Source organism: Pseudopipra pipra, chromosome 18, assembly GCF_036250125.1.
Source record: "Pseudopipra pipra isolate bDixPip1 chromosome 18, bDixPip1.hap1, whole genome shotgun sequence".
Lineage (NCBI taxonomy): Eukaryota > Metazoa > Chordata > Aves > Passeriformes > Pipridae > Pseudopipra > Pseudopipra pipra.
Window position 1 is genome coordinate 10,942,575 of NC_087566.1, and position 14,630 is coordinate 10,957,204.

The following is a 14,630-nucleotide window of genomic DNA, read 5'->3' on the forward strand; positions in this document are numbered from 1 at the left end:
GCACTGCGATGGGCTCGCTGCTCACAAACGGAAAATCAACCGCCGGCTTCAGAAATAGTACCCAGTCTTTAGGCATCTCCAGCATAATTATGCCTCCTGAGCCAATGAAGGATTTTTGTGTTCAGCTGCTCCCATTGTAAAAGGCCATCATTAACATGCATAAAGGGAAGGGAGCCTTTTCTGTTTGTTTTTGGTTTCGAGCTGCCGGGGTTGCACTTTGAGCTTGTTTTGTTGCAGTGATTACCTTTTCTTCTTCTTCCTCTCTCTCTCTTCCCCCTCCCTTAGGTTTCTGACAGATGTGACTACGTTTTTGTCAATGGCAAAGAAATGAAAGGCAAGGTGAATGCACTTGTGAACTTCACCTACCAGTATCTGAGCGCTCCTCTGCAGATCACGGTCTGGGTTCCACGCCTGCCCCTTCAGATCGACATTTCGGACACAGAACTGAGCCAGATCAAAGGCTGGAGAGTCCCAGTTGTTTCCAACAAAAGGTGGGTTTGAGTTTGCTAAATTTCTTGGCCGGTTTGTAAAATGAATGCAGCACCTGCACCCAAAATGCAGCGTCTTTCCCTGAGGAGCAGCAGTCCTGGAATCCCCAGCTTTGCTCTGGACATCTGCAGGTACAATAAGGCTTTTACAATGTGTGGGAGTTTTGATTCTGTGCATGCGTCTGTCTTGGGCAACAATGTGGAGCTCTGGTAAGGCCCACTTACAGTGCTGTTGTTTGGAGCTTAGAGAAAAAAGTGGCATAATCCATTTGTATGGTCCTTCATCATGGGAGGTGGCCGAGAATCATCAGTGGTCCAAAAAACCAGAAGGGAGGGCTGTTATTTAAGTGGGTACTCTCTCCATCAGCACTCTAATGTTAGTTTTCACTAATGTTCTTGAAATAATTTCTTTATGCTTTCTTTTCTTGCAACCCAAGGCCCACCAGGGACAGTGATGATGAGGATGAAGACGAGCGGAAGGGAAGGGGGTGCACCCTGCAGTACCAGCACGCCATGGTGCGGGTCCTCACCCAGTTTGTGGCTGAGGATTCCAGCCCCTGGGGCCAGCTGAGCTACCTGCTGGGCTCAGACTGGCAGTTTGACATCACAGACCTGGTGGTGGATTTTATGAAGCTGGAGGATCCTCACATTGCCAAGCTGCAGGAGGGCAGGATCTTGATTGGAAGGGAAGTGGGAATGACGACGATGCAGGTACCGTGCTCTGGATGGTGGTTCTTGGTGATTCTGTGACTGCCATGTTCTGCCATTCCCACAGGGAACCTCCATGTGGTGTGTCTGATACAGTGCTCTGCTCTCTTGGAAAAGGGTCATCTCCCATTACATTCCCATGACCTCCTAGGGTGTCACACACAGCATTGACCCAACAACAATGATCCAAGCTAGAGGTGGTCCAAGGCATGGAGCTGGAAGCCATAGAGCCTTCAGAGATGTTTAGAAGAGGCAGCATTTCCGTGCTCAGTGAGAAGTCAGAGAGCTCTTTCCCCATGTGGGTGCAGGTTATCACCAGTCAGCTGATGGGCACAGTTTTGACTTTTTGAGACAGGGATCTTTAGATTGTACCAAGTTTAATTTTATTTATTTAAACATTAATTCAGGGGGGAAAAAGTGCAGCCTGGTTAATAACCCTGAAAGGCACAAGTGGCCAACACCCAGTTCTGCCCCTGCTGAATCCTTACTAAAGCCAATGCATTAAGAGTGAACACAGCCAATCTAGGCTGTAGATATGAGATGAGGAAGGTGGAGAAGTCAGTATGTGCATGAACTGGCTATCCTTAGTTCCCTGAAGACAGCAGCATGGCCCTTCTTTAAAGGGAAGGATATCCTACTACCTTCATGTTCCATCAGAAACAGAAAAATAGACAAACAAGAATTTCCAAGCTGAGAAGTAAAAGACAAATTGTAGGTGTTTCTAACCTCCCTTTGAAGTAGTCAGGAAGTCTGATGAGCTCGTCCGTATGGGCACACAGAATAACAGGGCAAGGAAGTTTTAAATCAGCTCTGCTGGTGAAATGATGCAAATAAGACATGTGGGACAGGATGACTGTCAGTATTGGATGCCATGTTCTCAGCCAGAACCTCTCCACTGATGTTTTTCCAACCCTGCTAATGAAATCAGACTGCCTTTTCAGTGTGCTCTGCTGTTCTTCCCTGTGCATGAAGCTCTGGAGACAAGAAGGGATGATGACCCTGAAATAACCTTAAGAAAGGTTGTTTTAATTGATGGCCTTTTCCTAAGTTGGTTCTTTTGTGTTTCTCCAAAGGTTTTGTCTCCTCTGTCTGACTCCATCCTGGCAGAGAAGACAGTGACTGTGCTGGATGACAAAGTGACCATAACAGACCTTGGGGTGCAGCTGGTGTCTGGGCTCTCACTGTTCCTCCAGCCAAGTGCTGCCAGCAGTCGGGCCATCATGGCTACAACTGTTGCCCAAGAGTTGCTTCACACTCCTAAGCAGGTAGTGCACACTCTGTATTTACTGCTGTTGCCTTTTGTTTTACCAATGTAAATATAATATATATAGTTCATAACAAGTTTAGAAGTTAGACTTTAAAATGTAGGTGTGGTCCGTGTCCATGTTAATTGCTTTCCTCTAGAGATATTCTGGAATTTGGATATTCTGGAATACGGACTTTGTCTGCAGTAAAAGTTCTAACTACACTGAATACTTATATTTTTAAAACCCTTTCTTTAAATAATGGAGATGAGTTATTTTTGCTGCACAGGCAGTCTCTGGACAGTGATCTTGGTTTACTGTGTGAACATGCCCTTGTTTTCCATGCCTGAGAGCACAGAGTTCTGTGTATGGCAATTTAATATTTTGAAGAGCTGTAAAATAGAGGCAGAAGATGGCCAGATAAATTTCTTTTCCCTCCTGGAGTCGTGACAGACTGCCGGGCTCCTTCCTGATTTTTGATATGGATTTTGAGGGGTTCATCATCCACTTCATGTGCTGATCCTACTTAATTTAGCCAGCAAATTCCCATCTCTGTAGAGGGGGTCTTTCAAACAGCATGTTTCAGGTCACAACCCCTGGGGAAAAGAATACTGAAGAGCACCACCAAATCAAGTCAAACAGTCACTCTGACACAGATTAAATCCAAGGGTCAGTAGCAGTGGAACAAGCTCTGTTTCAGTCAGTTGATTTGAAGGTTGGGACTGAGGACCATGCAATTAAGTCTGTCCACAGCTACTCCTCTTGCAGAAACTTCTTTTCATCTCACATAGATAGGGAGAGATCTCAAGTCAAGTTTTATGGCCCGTTTTCATGATAATTGCTACCTAATTTTCTGCAACATAAAAATAATTTAGTTTGTTTTATAACTTAGTGACAGGAAAATGTCCAAACTAGAAGGACACGTTGCCCATCTGTTCCATTTACTGCATCCTGTAAACATAAGAATCTGATGTAATTAACCCATTTATACCCTTTTTCAGGGCTTAGAAAACCACATCTGACACACTGTCTTCAGACAAAGACTGTAAAAACAAAAACTGAAGCCTTCCTAACCCAATCCTGTTCTGTAGGACACAGCACCATTAGTCCTGCAGCAGCATTGAAAGAATCATGGCTTTGATTGCAGATAAAAGAGCTTGTGAATCTGGAAAGGCTGCCCAGATGTTTTATCAGCTTCTCAGATACATAGATGATCTGTCCTGAGTATGTAAAGGTATTTATGAACATCAGGTTATGGCATATTGAGCTGGGGCATTTCAGTAGTGCACATCCTGTTGTTCATGGCCTGGCAGGATGATGTGACATGTCATTATGTATCACTTCAATTGGCAAGTTATGAAGGAATTCAGAAGAGTAAAAATGTGTAAACATGGTTTGCTTTGAAATTATTTTTTTCGGCATCTGTGTTATGAAACGATTTTAGTGAAATATTTTGTTTCAGCTGATGTTCCTCTGCAAGACCATTTCAGGATCCTCAGAGTGGCACATTTCTGATACAGAAGTGACTGGGCATGCCAGGCTCTGGTTCTGAGCAATCCTCAGAGCTGGACAGGGCTGCTGGGCAGTGCTGCTGTCCTGCTGACCTCGTCCTGGGCCTGCTGTTCACACTGTGGTGAAGATACCAACTCTAAAACAGGAGGCCAGAGCCAGTCAAGCACCTTTTTCTCAGTTACAGAAGTCAAAAATCTCTTGTTTCTTCTCCAGACTCCATCTGGAAAAAAAGCCCAAAACCTAGACTCTATTAGAAGGCAGTGGAAATCCTTCTCTGCACCAGGATCTGGAATGCTCAAGGAAATCTGGTTGTTAGTAGTGGTCCCAAATTAGTCAGGTTTTCCCGCTCCTTCTGTGCTCGGTGCCTTCTGTCACAGCTTCCTGCACACCCAGAGCAGGATGTTCTTGTGGATTCCCACTTCAGGCTCTGCCTCTCCTCCCAGCCCCTCCAATCTGGAGCCTGCCCACCCCCATTGCCTCTGCCTGCCTTCCCACCACCTCCTCCTCACCCAGAGAGAGAGAAGTGTCCTGCCTCTTTCCCTGTGAAAGGCTTTGCTGGGAGCATCACTCCTCACTTTGGGAATATGTGAGGGTTAGTTCCAGCTGAAGTCCTGACCCTGGTCGTGCTGGGTCACTGAGGGTCCTGAGCACAGTCCCTGGTTTCTGGGGCACTTTGTACCTTTGTCCTGGAGGCCTGAAGTGATTCCACACACTGCACAATTCACTTTCTACCTATTGTAAGCCACTCATTTGTTCTCAAGCCTAAACCTTACTCAGCCTATAGACAGGGCTTGCCCAAGGAAGGGCTGTTAAAAAGACTTTGCATCTGCATCACCCAAAAAATAAGACAGGAATAGATTTCACACTGTGTTAAAGGAAATAGCATAGGAGTCACAGACATCTTTTCCTTTTGCAGTTTGAATGAAGGATATAACATTTAAGTCACTTTCCCTTAGAAAAATTAATGCAAATGTAGGAATGCTTGTGGCTAAATTTTGCAAGAAATGACTCATGATTTGGAGTGTATCAGCTGAGATCCTTTTGGAGCTGGAATTCTGAAGGCAAATGCTGAGTGTTTTGTGAAAATCAAGCCCTTTTGAAAGGGTTTTTTCCAAGGAGACAGCCCAGAACTAAGCATATACTTGAATGTTGTGAGGACTTCATTGGTTGTGTGTCTTTTCCTCTCAAACAAGTTTATAAAAAGGCCCAGATAACTCATGCAAACCTTACTGATGCAACTGAAAAAATAACAGTTGAGACAGCTGAAGGTTTTATTTTTCTCGTGAATGATTGTGTGTGTCTCAGCGTTGTCATATGGAAAAAACAGTCAATGTTTTCTTAGTCAAGTGTTTTCCTTTAGCTCCACTTTAGAACCTCCAGCAGCCAAGCTCCAACACAGCCTAGCAAATGCCCTTGGGGAACTGGAGCTGTGGCAGGCTCAGTATTGTCCCCAGCACAGTCAGCAGTGCATCTGTGGAGTGCAGTGCCAGGCATAAAATATCACACACATTGTGCTGTTATGGATCTTTCAATATCCTAGGAGTGAGTTCAGAGTTTTTGCCGTGGCTTTCTTTCAGTGACTATAATGACTAGATTAGTTCCTTGATTATAATGACCACAACATGTTCTGCATAAGTAGCACAAAGCAGCCAAAACACGAGTCCTGAAAAGTTGGCAGTTTCTCCAAATACTCAGAAATCTAAAGAAGATAAGCTCATTTTTTTTTTATCTTGGATGCCTTAAATTGGATATCTTTATCTATAGCTGGGCAACTAATTACCAGCTGTGACAAGGTGACCTTGAAAGATTCTGAACCCATACTTTTTTTTTTAATCAGTGGGGAGCTCATCACCACTGAGAAGTGGATCACTGATTTAGGTGCCTAAAAATAGACACAGGTTGACCAACTTTTAAATATCAAAGATGAAATATCTTCTAAATATTTGGAAACTGTAGCTGTGAGTAATCTATTTTTAGTGGCCATCTGCTCAGGTAGGAAAGCTGTTCCATTTGGCTTGCTGATGGTTGTTAAAATCATCACTGTCTCCATAAAGGCTTCTCCAAAATGTAAATAAAAGAAAACCTACAGTGTTTAAGTGTTTTCTGATTTAAGTGAGCTTCAAGAACTCTCAAATCTCAGCTGGCTCTGCAGGGAAACCCACAGTTATATCCATTTTTTTTTTGTTGCTGTAGGATGTTGGATGGGGTCTGAACTGAAATGGGCCAGTGAAGAAATAAAAAAAACCCCTCTAATAATCAGCTATGTGTATTAATGTATCTCCCAGTGCTGCTGACAAACTGCAGACATTTTCTTAGGGAAAAAGAACAATGTTAGTGCTTTCTAGAGGCATGTTTCAGGTGTGATGCCTGTTGACATCAGTGACATGATCCAATCCTGAGGATATGGATGTCTGTCCTCACTCTGAGCACCACCTGGGTCAGGGTGACAAGCTGGAGTTACTCCCATGTCCCTGCTTTTTGGATTGTCTCTTTTAGCTTATGTCCTTCATGCAAACCAGTTCTGAGAATTCACTGACACCTCACAGTTAAGTAACAGACATTAGGAGTATTTTTATGGTGTGGATTCATTACCCCATCCTGGCAGTATAAGTTACACTTAAATTGTATTTATGTCTTCTTTAAACTGACAGAGCAATGTAGTGGCTCACAAGAAAGACAAAGGAATTAAGCAGTATGGGAAAGGGAGAAAGGATGTATTGTTAGATAAGAATCTGAATTCTCTTGCAAATACAAGCAAATTCCCACTGGAAAGGAATGTCACATTAGCAGATTGGACAAAAAGGAGAGAAAGAAATACACAGTGGGGGAATGCATGGTTTGAATTAAGATCTGAGTCTTGGCTGCCTTTCATTTCCACATCATAACCATCAAGCCCAATTTTTACTACACAAGCCACAGGCTTAAAAATAAATGCACATGTAATACTTTGATATTTCATGTGATAAAACTGCGAGGGAAATCCATTTCAGCATTCCAGTCCCCAGACAGAACAATCAGAGCTGGTCTGGTACGAGCTGCTGAGAACAGTATCCCCTTGCCTTTATTTGAGGGAGGGATGTATTTGTTTTCTGCAGAGCCATCCATTTCTTTCCTTTGGTGTCCTGCCTCTCTCCAGGACCATTGCAGCTGACCCCAGCAATTGAGGGCTTATCCACAAATACTTTTATTCGTGCTGTAGTGAATAAAGACCATTAAAAGGCCTCTTTATTCTGAGCATGGAATAAAATCAAATATACTGATCAATCTTCACATCTGTGTTTCTAAGCAGCGGGATTCTCTAAAATGGAACCAGTCCTACAAACTTTATTCCCCTATTTTTTGCTTGAAGCATGAGACAGCCCTGGTGTGGGGGTGTTGAAGGACACTGCAATCACTGACAGTGATGCTACAGATGGGCTCAGTGGAACATCCTGAGATAAGCAGACTTTCAAATGCTCTGTGATGCTTTAGAGGGAAAAATAATCATCGCTGTGGCTCCCAGATTTCCAGAGGCAACTCATGCAAGTCCCAGCATGGAGGAACTCATTAGATCTCTGGTTGATGGGCTTTCTACTGAGCTTCCAAACCAGCTCTGCTCCCTGCATTCAGGTTGCCTTTTGGTGTGTGAACCTCCCTGTTTTATCTAGGTGGAACAGACATAGCCAGCAAAAAACAGTGTTTGTGGTGACTCATGGCAGGCTTTGGAGCATTTCAGGTCAGGAAATACAAAGTTCCTCTGGGAATGTTGGTTTCCATTAGTGCCACGTTACTTTTCTATCCTTGTAATCTTCCCCTTTGTTTTACCCACCTAAACATTACAAGTGGATAACAAGGGAGATAAAACTATGAACAAAAAGCAAAATGTGAGTTTATACAAGAAAATTTATCAAGTGGCATCTTTGGACTGATGAGCCACCATGTGATTCAAGGCCAGAAAGGGTGGTGGAACTGCCACCAGATCAAGAGCTGGCCACCTTGCTAAAGTTACACCTGGAATGGGGGAAGAGAACAGCAAAGACACAAGGAAAAATGTAGACAAAATTGAGTTCAATATTAGTTCAAAATATGTCTTGATAAAGGAAAGCCTGATGATTATGAACAGTGGTTGTGGGAAGCAGTTTCTTCATCTCCCTTGGACTGGATTTTGCTGTCACTAACATGATCTAATGTACATTATCTGACTCACTTCACACCATCACAGTCACCATACAGACCATCCTGTTCTCCAGGAAACACAGGCACTGCTGTGTCTTTGTGGTTCATTTGTTCTGGGGGTGCAGCTGAGCACGTGTGTGTGTGTGTGTGTGTGTGCCTATGTGAAGAGAAGAGACGGGAAAAGTGGAAGAAAGAAAGACCAGAGAGCAAGATAATCCCTCAAACTCTTTGTTTATGCTTCATAATTAAAGAACACAAGCATTTGTCACCTCAGTGTTGAGGGCATCAGACTAGGGGCAGCAACTTTGCAGGTAAGAAGGCTCCAATCCTTCTTCATCTGCTGATGGTAACTGGAGGACCTTGTCAGAGACTGGGGGGGGGATTTATTGATGCTGTACACAGGATTTGCAGAAACAGCTCCTTGAAGGACGTGGTACTAAATCATTTATTTTTTCTTTCTTTTTTTTTCTTTTTTGCTTTTCAGAATTTATAATCATTTGGGAAATTCACTTCCTTCCCCTGCCTTTGCCTTTCCTTTAACAATGTGAATGAGAGGAGGTGATCTCTTGCCAAGTGGAATATTTGGGCTGATACAGTATATTTTGGCAGGATTTTAAATTCTCTCCCTCTTTCTTTCATTGGTTTTCTTTCCCTTTTAATTAATGCTGTCCGTAGTATGAGCATGACAAGGTTGTGTTGTGAAAAAAATGGTTCTTCTTTTAAAGAAAGGCTCTCTTGGAAATAAAAAGCGTCAGTGCTGGTTGAAAATAATGGCTAAGCCATTGCACACCTCTGTTATCTACAGTAAATCACACGTGTGCCTGCAGATTTCAGCTGACTGCCACTTCATTTTTCTCTGTCTCTGCTTCATAAAACTGGGAATGCAGAATAGTAGAGAAATAGCATAAAGAATAGAAGTTGTTTTGAAGTTGCTTGCAACTTTGTCAGATTCTGGCCATTTGGGCTGATTTTTTCCATGCTGGCTACTTCTGCACATGGAAGGTACCTGAGGGTTGATAAAGCTGAAAGGCATCAAGATAAGAAAAACAAACAGGGATGAAGAAGACAGGAAAGAAGAATATATGGCTCGTCATGTATGTTCCTCTCCAGTGTCTGGACAGAACCTCCAGATCCCTCAAAGGTGCTGTTGTACCACCAGGGAAACCTGCTTGCACAGCTGGGGCCCTGCAGTGCCAGGTGTGCTGGGTTTGGCTGCCAGGGAATGCACCAAGGATTTGGTGATGCAAATCCTTTTGCAGAGATGTGGAGCTATGGATGTCCCCAGCAGAGCTGGGAGGAGGCACAGGTCTCATAATTTCCAGCCTTAGCTGGACAAATGTTGCACTTATTTTCTCATTCTGCTCTCCAAAAGAGAGCAGCACAGGCAGGCAGTGCCAGGCCTGTTGTGATAATGTGCTTGGAATGATGCTGGTGTTTTTTCCTTCCTTAGGTTGATGAAAAGTTAAGTGTATCTTCCACACCTCCCCAGTGGTACACGAGGCTGACCTCTTGTTTTAGGGAGAAGGAAGGCAACAGGGTGTTGAATTGCCAGAGGAGATGAATCTTTTCCTCTTTACACATACCCCTTAAAAAAAAAAAATCCTTTACTTTCCTACGACCGGGTTTGCTCTGCTGTAGATTTCTGTGATATGAATTCGAGCTGTGCCCTGTAGCTTTGTGTTTCTGTCTGTTCAGCCATTTCAGGGTTGTTTGCCTAATGAAAGATCAGCTGGTTTCGTTTCCTTACACAGTTCAGCTTCCCCAGTTCCTGGGTTACCCTGGCTCTGTTTCAGCTGTTTGAAGTACATTTGAATCACCAAGAACTTTGCCTTCTTTCCTGTTGTGCCACAACTTATTCTTCTTCTTTCAGCCCCTCGAGAACTTGCTGATAGTGCTTTGGAAATCAAATATTCAGTATGGTCCAACCTTCTGCACAGCTAAATGCCCCTTGCTGTTTTCACTGAAAAGCTTTAAATTTAACTGGAAGGGTAGCAATTCCCTTTGTTTGTAACCATGGCATAACAAATTGTAGCCAATTGAAATCCATATTAAGTTGTAAATTTCTATTATGACTGGACATTAAGAGGGTGGCAATATTTTTCCCCAGTGGTGATTTTCAGCCCAGCTGTTCTGACGTACCCAAGTGTGAAGTTATTAGGGCCGTTTGTGGTTTAAGTGTGGGAAGAAAAGAACTTCACTTTTGTGGGTAGTTGCACTCGGGGAATCTGCCTGTCTGTCTGCTGCCTGAACAGGCAAGACATGGAACAAATAAAAAATTAAAGAAATTTCCTGCAAAGAAAGCTACTGAGACGTGGAGAAGTAAATATCTGTATCATCTGGATGGGATTTCAAATGGCAAAGAGCTGACCTCTGGCTTTGTGTTTGCTTCTAATGATGACTTCTAACAGAGCTACCTGCAGAGAACAAAGACAGTCCAATTAAATCCAGGCCATTTGTATTTTTATTGTATAGATCATGCCAGAATTCCCATCCTCCTCTTCTTGACACAAAAATACAGTGGACTTTTTAATTATCTCAAGGATAAAGCCTGTTTTACTTAAAACCAGCAAAATGGCAATTGTTCTCTGAGTCTTTTTCTTTCAGGCAAATCTTCTGCTCTGACTATTTCCAAGATACTCTGGTAGCTCCTTATTCCTGCCAAGATATTTGTGCCCTGCTTAATTTGACAGCTCCCCATTACACCTGTGCATGGGGGACATGAAGAAAATGAGTGTTCTGTCAAGTGCCTCCAGTCATTTTTCTGGTTTGCCTCTTCCAGCTTTTGTATGACGAGAATTACTTTCTTTATAAATCATGTAAAACTGTAGCTTGTTAATGGGCACTTTGGTATCACGGACATCTCATATCAATTATTTTATATATGTTCTTTTGCAAAACATTTGCAGGAAGGATAACAGTGGAGCCTTTAGTGAAAAAATGTGGCCAATTTTCTGCCCCATCAGCTGAAGGTTGGTTTGCTTTAAACGCGGTGCAGAGCCACCGTTTTCCATTTCCTCCAGCTGCCATTCCGAGCTGAGAGATTGATGAGCCGCAGTGGGTTGAGCTGTTTTATTTAAGACCCTGCCTCTAACCATGCCCTTCTCTTTTCAGGAAGCTGTAGTGAGCACCTGGATCCAGTTCAGTGACAGCTCTGTTACTCCCCTGGACATTTATGACCCCAAGGACTTCTCCCTCTCTGCCGTGTCGCTGGATGAAGGCGTCGTCTCCACCCACCACAGCGCTGCCTTCAGGTGGCCGGTCGTGGCAGCGGAAGGTGAAGGCCAGGGCACGTTAATCAAGGTGGACATGATGATCTCCGAAGCCTGCCAGAAGTCCAAGAGGAAGAGCGTTCTGGCTGTGGGGAGTGGCAACATCAAGGTGAAGTTTGGCCAGAACGACGCAGACTCCGATGCGGGCGGGGATTACGACGCCGACGAGATCGAGAACCACGCGAGCGACCGGCGGCACAAAGCGTCGGAGCAGGAGCGCTACGGCCAGGACGGGCGGTACTACGGCGGCTCCTCGGCGGAGAGGGAGGAGGGCTCCGTCAGGAAAGCCAGCACCACGGCAAAGTCCATCCTGAAAAACAAGGTCCTCAAAAACAACAGGCTGGACGGCGGCAAACTCTCGGACGACAGCCAGCTGCAGAACATTCCCATAGACTTCACCAACTTCCCTGCTCAAGTGGACCTCCCCAAGGGCAGTGCGGGTGTAGAGGACAGCGACCTGGTGCAGACACCCAGGGGCCTTAGTGATCTGGAGATCGGGATGTACGCGCTGCTGGGGGTCTTCTGCCTGGCAATTCTAGTCTTCCTAATAAACTGTGCAACATTTGCACTGAAGTACCGCCACAAGCAGGTCCTGGTGGAAGGACAGACCACCATGACCCATTCCCATGACTGGGTGTGGCTGGGGAACGAGGCAGAACTGCTGGAGAACACGGCAGATGCGTCGCCTCAGCAGGACGAGCACACGACCATTATTGACCGGGGCTCGGGCAGCGAGGAGAGCAACCAGCTCCTCAATGGCAGTGCTCAGAAGAACATCCAGGGCCAGGTCCACAGGTGTGCAGACTCGGGGGGCAAGCCGGGGAAGGAACAGAAGTCGGAAGGTTTACATTCGCCGACATCCAAACGGAAGCGGGTAAAATTCACCACGTTCACAACCATCCCGCCCGACGACGGCTGCCCCACTGTCAACTCAATCCTGAGTAGCAATGACGATGACATTAAGTGGGTGTGCCAGGATATGGACCTGGGGGACTCCAAAGAGATACGAAACTACATGGAGAAGTTCAAAGACAAAGTGTAGCTCCTCGCTGGGTTTTTTTTTGGGGGGGGGGGGTTTAACCACACCTTGATGCCTTCAGTTCTACAGTATATATTGGGACAGGAGAGGGGGAGGGGAAGGGATCACCAGGAGAAATGATGAGGCAGTTTTTATAATCAGGGAAAGAAATTTGCCAAACTGTCCATGGTTTGTTTTTGTTTGGGTTTTTTTTTTCACTTTGTTTTGTTTTTTTTTTTTTTTTTCCAGTGGTTATTCTGCTACTCATGGATTTAGGAAGTGGGATCTAAATAGCAGAAAGGAACAAGGAAATGGTGTGACCAATATGATGAACTGGACAAGATGAGGTTGTGAAAATTCATTTTATGGGTCATACAAATAATAATTATAGTATTGTTTCAAAGTACCAAAAAAATATCTGCAAAAAGAAATGAGAGAATATAAGAGCATGAAAACAATAAGCAAGAGAGAAACAATAACTTTTTCTATTTCCAGTAAAACATCACAATTATGGGCATATGACCCACAAGGAGACTTTTTAGATTGTTACTCGAGCCATTTCTTTTTATTCCTTCATTTGAAGTGAAGATGTGTCTTTGGCATTACACATGAAGGAGGAAGAAATTACCTGGTATTTTTATTTTTACCTTTCCGTTTGTCTTGTAAATTGAAACAGAATATATTTCCCTCTTGTATTTTTCTTTTAAATATCTTGAAAACAGGAAAATTTAAAATTCTTTAAGTTCACAATGGGCCAAGAACATCCAAGTTAGCTATAAATAGTCTCCTGTCATTTAAAGAATTCAAGGGATAAGTATTGACTAATAATTTCCGTGTGGTGTCTCTTCTGAAAGCCTAAGCCTCCATTTCACCCTTAGCTAGAAAGATGTTCTGTTTGGAAGAAGTATTCATTTTCCTTTCAGGTTTGGATTGTTTCTTTAGTTGCTCGTTTTAAATTTCCACAACCAAAGTTCCTACTTTTCACCAAGGGAAGAAGGTGCTGTTTTATTTTAGCTTTTAGAAGTACCAAGGATGGGAGCTCCCCACTGGTGCATTTTAAATGTACCTGGAACTGAGACCATCACAGGCCAAATATGTACAGCCTGGATTTTAGTTTGGTTTGGTTTTTGTTTTTTTTGCCAAGTTCATGAATTCATAATTTTGTGCTGTAATTTTCTGTTTATTCTAATGCCACCAGCTCTCATCAAGCTCTGAAAGCCAGAAGAAGAGTGGACAGAAAGACACTGATTGCCCCCAAACTTTTATTTCCTTGTACTGGGAGAGCTGGCCTCTGGACAGACTGTTGGGGGGGAGGGAGGGGAATATTGCTGAAGCAAGACCAAGAAATACCTGGAGCTATTTTATAGATTTTTTTTTGATTTTTTTTTTTGCCATTGGACCAGCTAAGACTGAAAGTTTTAGACTAGATTGTAAAGCTGATGTTTTGAAAAAACAAATACCGACCCAGTAATAAATCGGAAGCAGATACAAAATAGAGTTTTAATTCGTGGTGTAAACTGGCAGAACTGTGGTGACTCAGTGCCAGTTCCCATTAATGGAGGACACAGATCAAAATCTATACAATGAGGAAACCACTGTCATCCAAAACCTCTCCTAACTAAGAGGAAGATGGTATACCCAGCCTTTGGAAAGCAGTATTATGTCCTGACTGTTAGCCAGAAGCACTTGCATTGTCCTGTCTTTACCATGTATTTCGTTGTTTTGGGTTTTTTTTTAATTACTAAACTCAGTAGTTTGTTTTTTTTTTTTTTTTACTTGGACAAAATCAATCCTGCCACCCAGTAACATAGATGGACATTTTAACAAGATATGCCTAGTATGCATTGTAGACTGAAAGAATGTAATATTTATTTATACATGTTATACGAATTGTAATTAAAATGCTTTACATGGCTTGACAAATTAACCTCTCTTTTCTGAGGGGAGGGGGCTCCTTCTGTCACTTCTATGTTCAAATACTGCATCCCCTGCCCGACAGAAACACGGTTTAAGCTGCTTTCTGAGGAGAGAATAGAGATGTATGAAAGTTTTTTCGCCGCCCTGACCCTTCCTTTGTGAAGTGCTTCCCCTTCCCAGCCAACGTGTGGTGATGATGATGGATGGCAGGAGAAGACAGCAGCCAGGCACAGTTCAGGGCAGTGTCACTATTCATCTTGTTCACCCTCGTGCCCACCATCAGCACGAGCAGCTCCAGCGCTCGGGCTCCCGACGTGAG

At 43.7% G+C, this 14,630-nt stretch overlaps 1 protein-coding gene across 1 annotated transcript in view; it reads left to right on the plus strand.

Moving 5' to 3' along the window:
- TMEM132C (transmembrane protein 132C) overlaps positions 1–14,317 on the plus strand; it is a 202,185-nt gene extending 187,868 nt beyond the window's left edge. The window contains exons 6-9 of the mRNA XM_064675196.1: positions 286–491; positions 926–1,199; positions 2,270–2,461; positions 11,219–14,317. Coding sequence (XP_064531266.1) covers positions 286–491; positions 926–1,199; positions 2,270–2,461; positions 11,219–12,418 — 1,872 coding nt within the window. The 3' untranslated portion in view covers positions 12,419–14,317. The remainder of the gene's footprint in view (positions 1–285; positions 492–925; positions 1,200–2,269; positions 2,462–11,218) is intronic.
- The last annotated feature ends 313 nt before the right edge of the window (positions 14,318–14,630 follow it).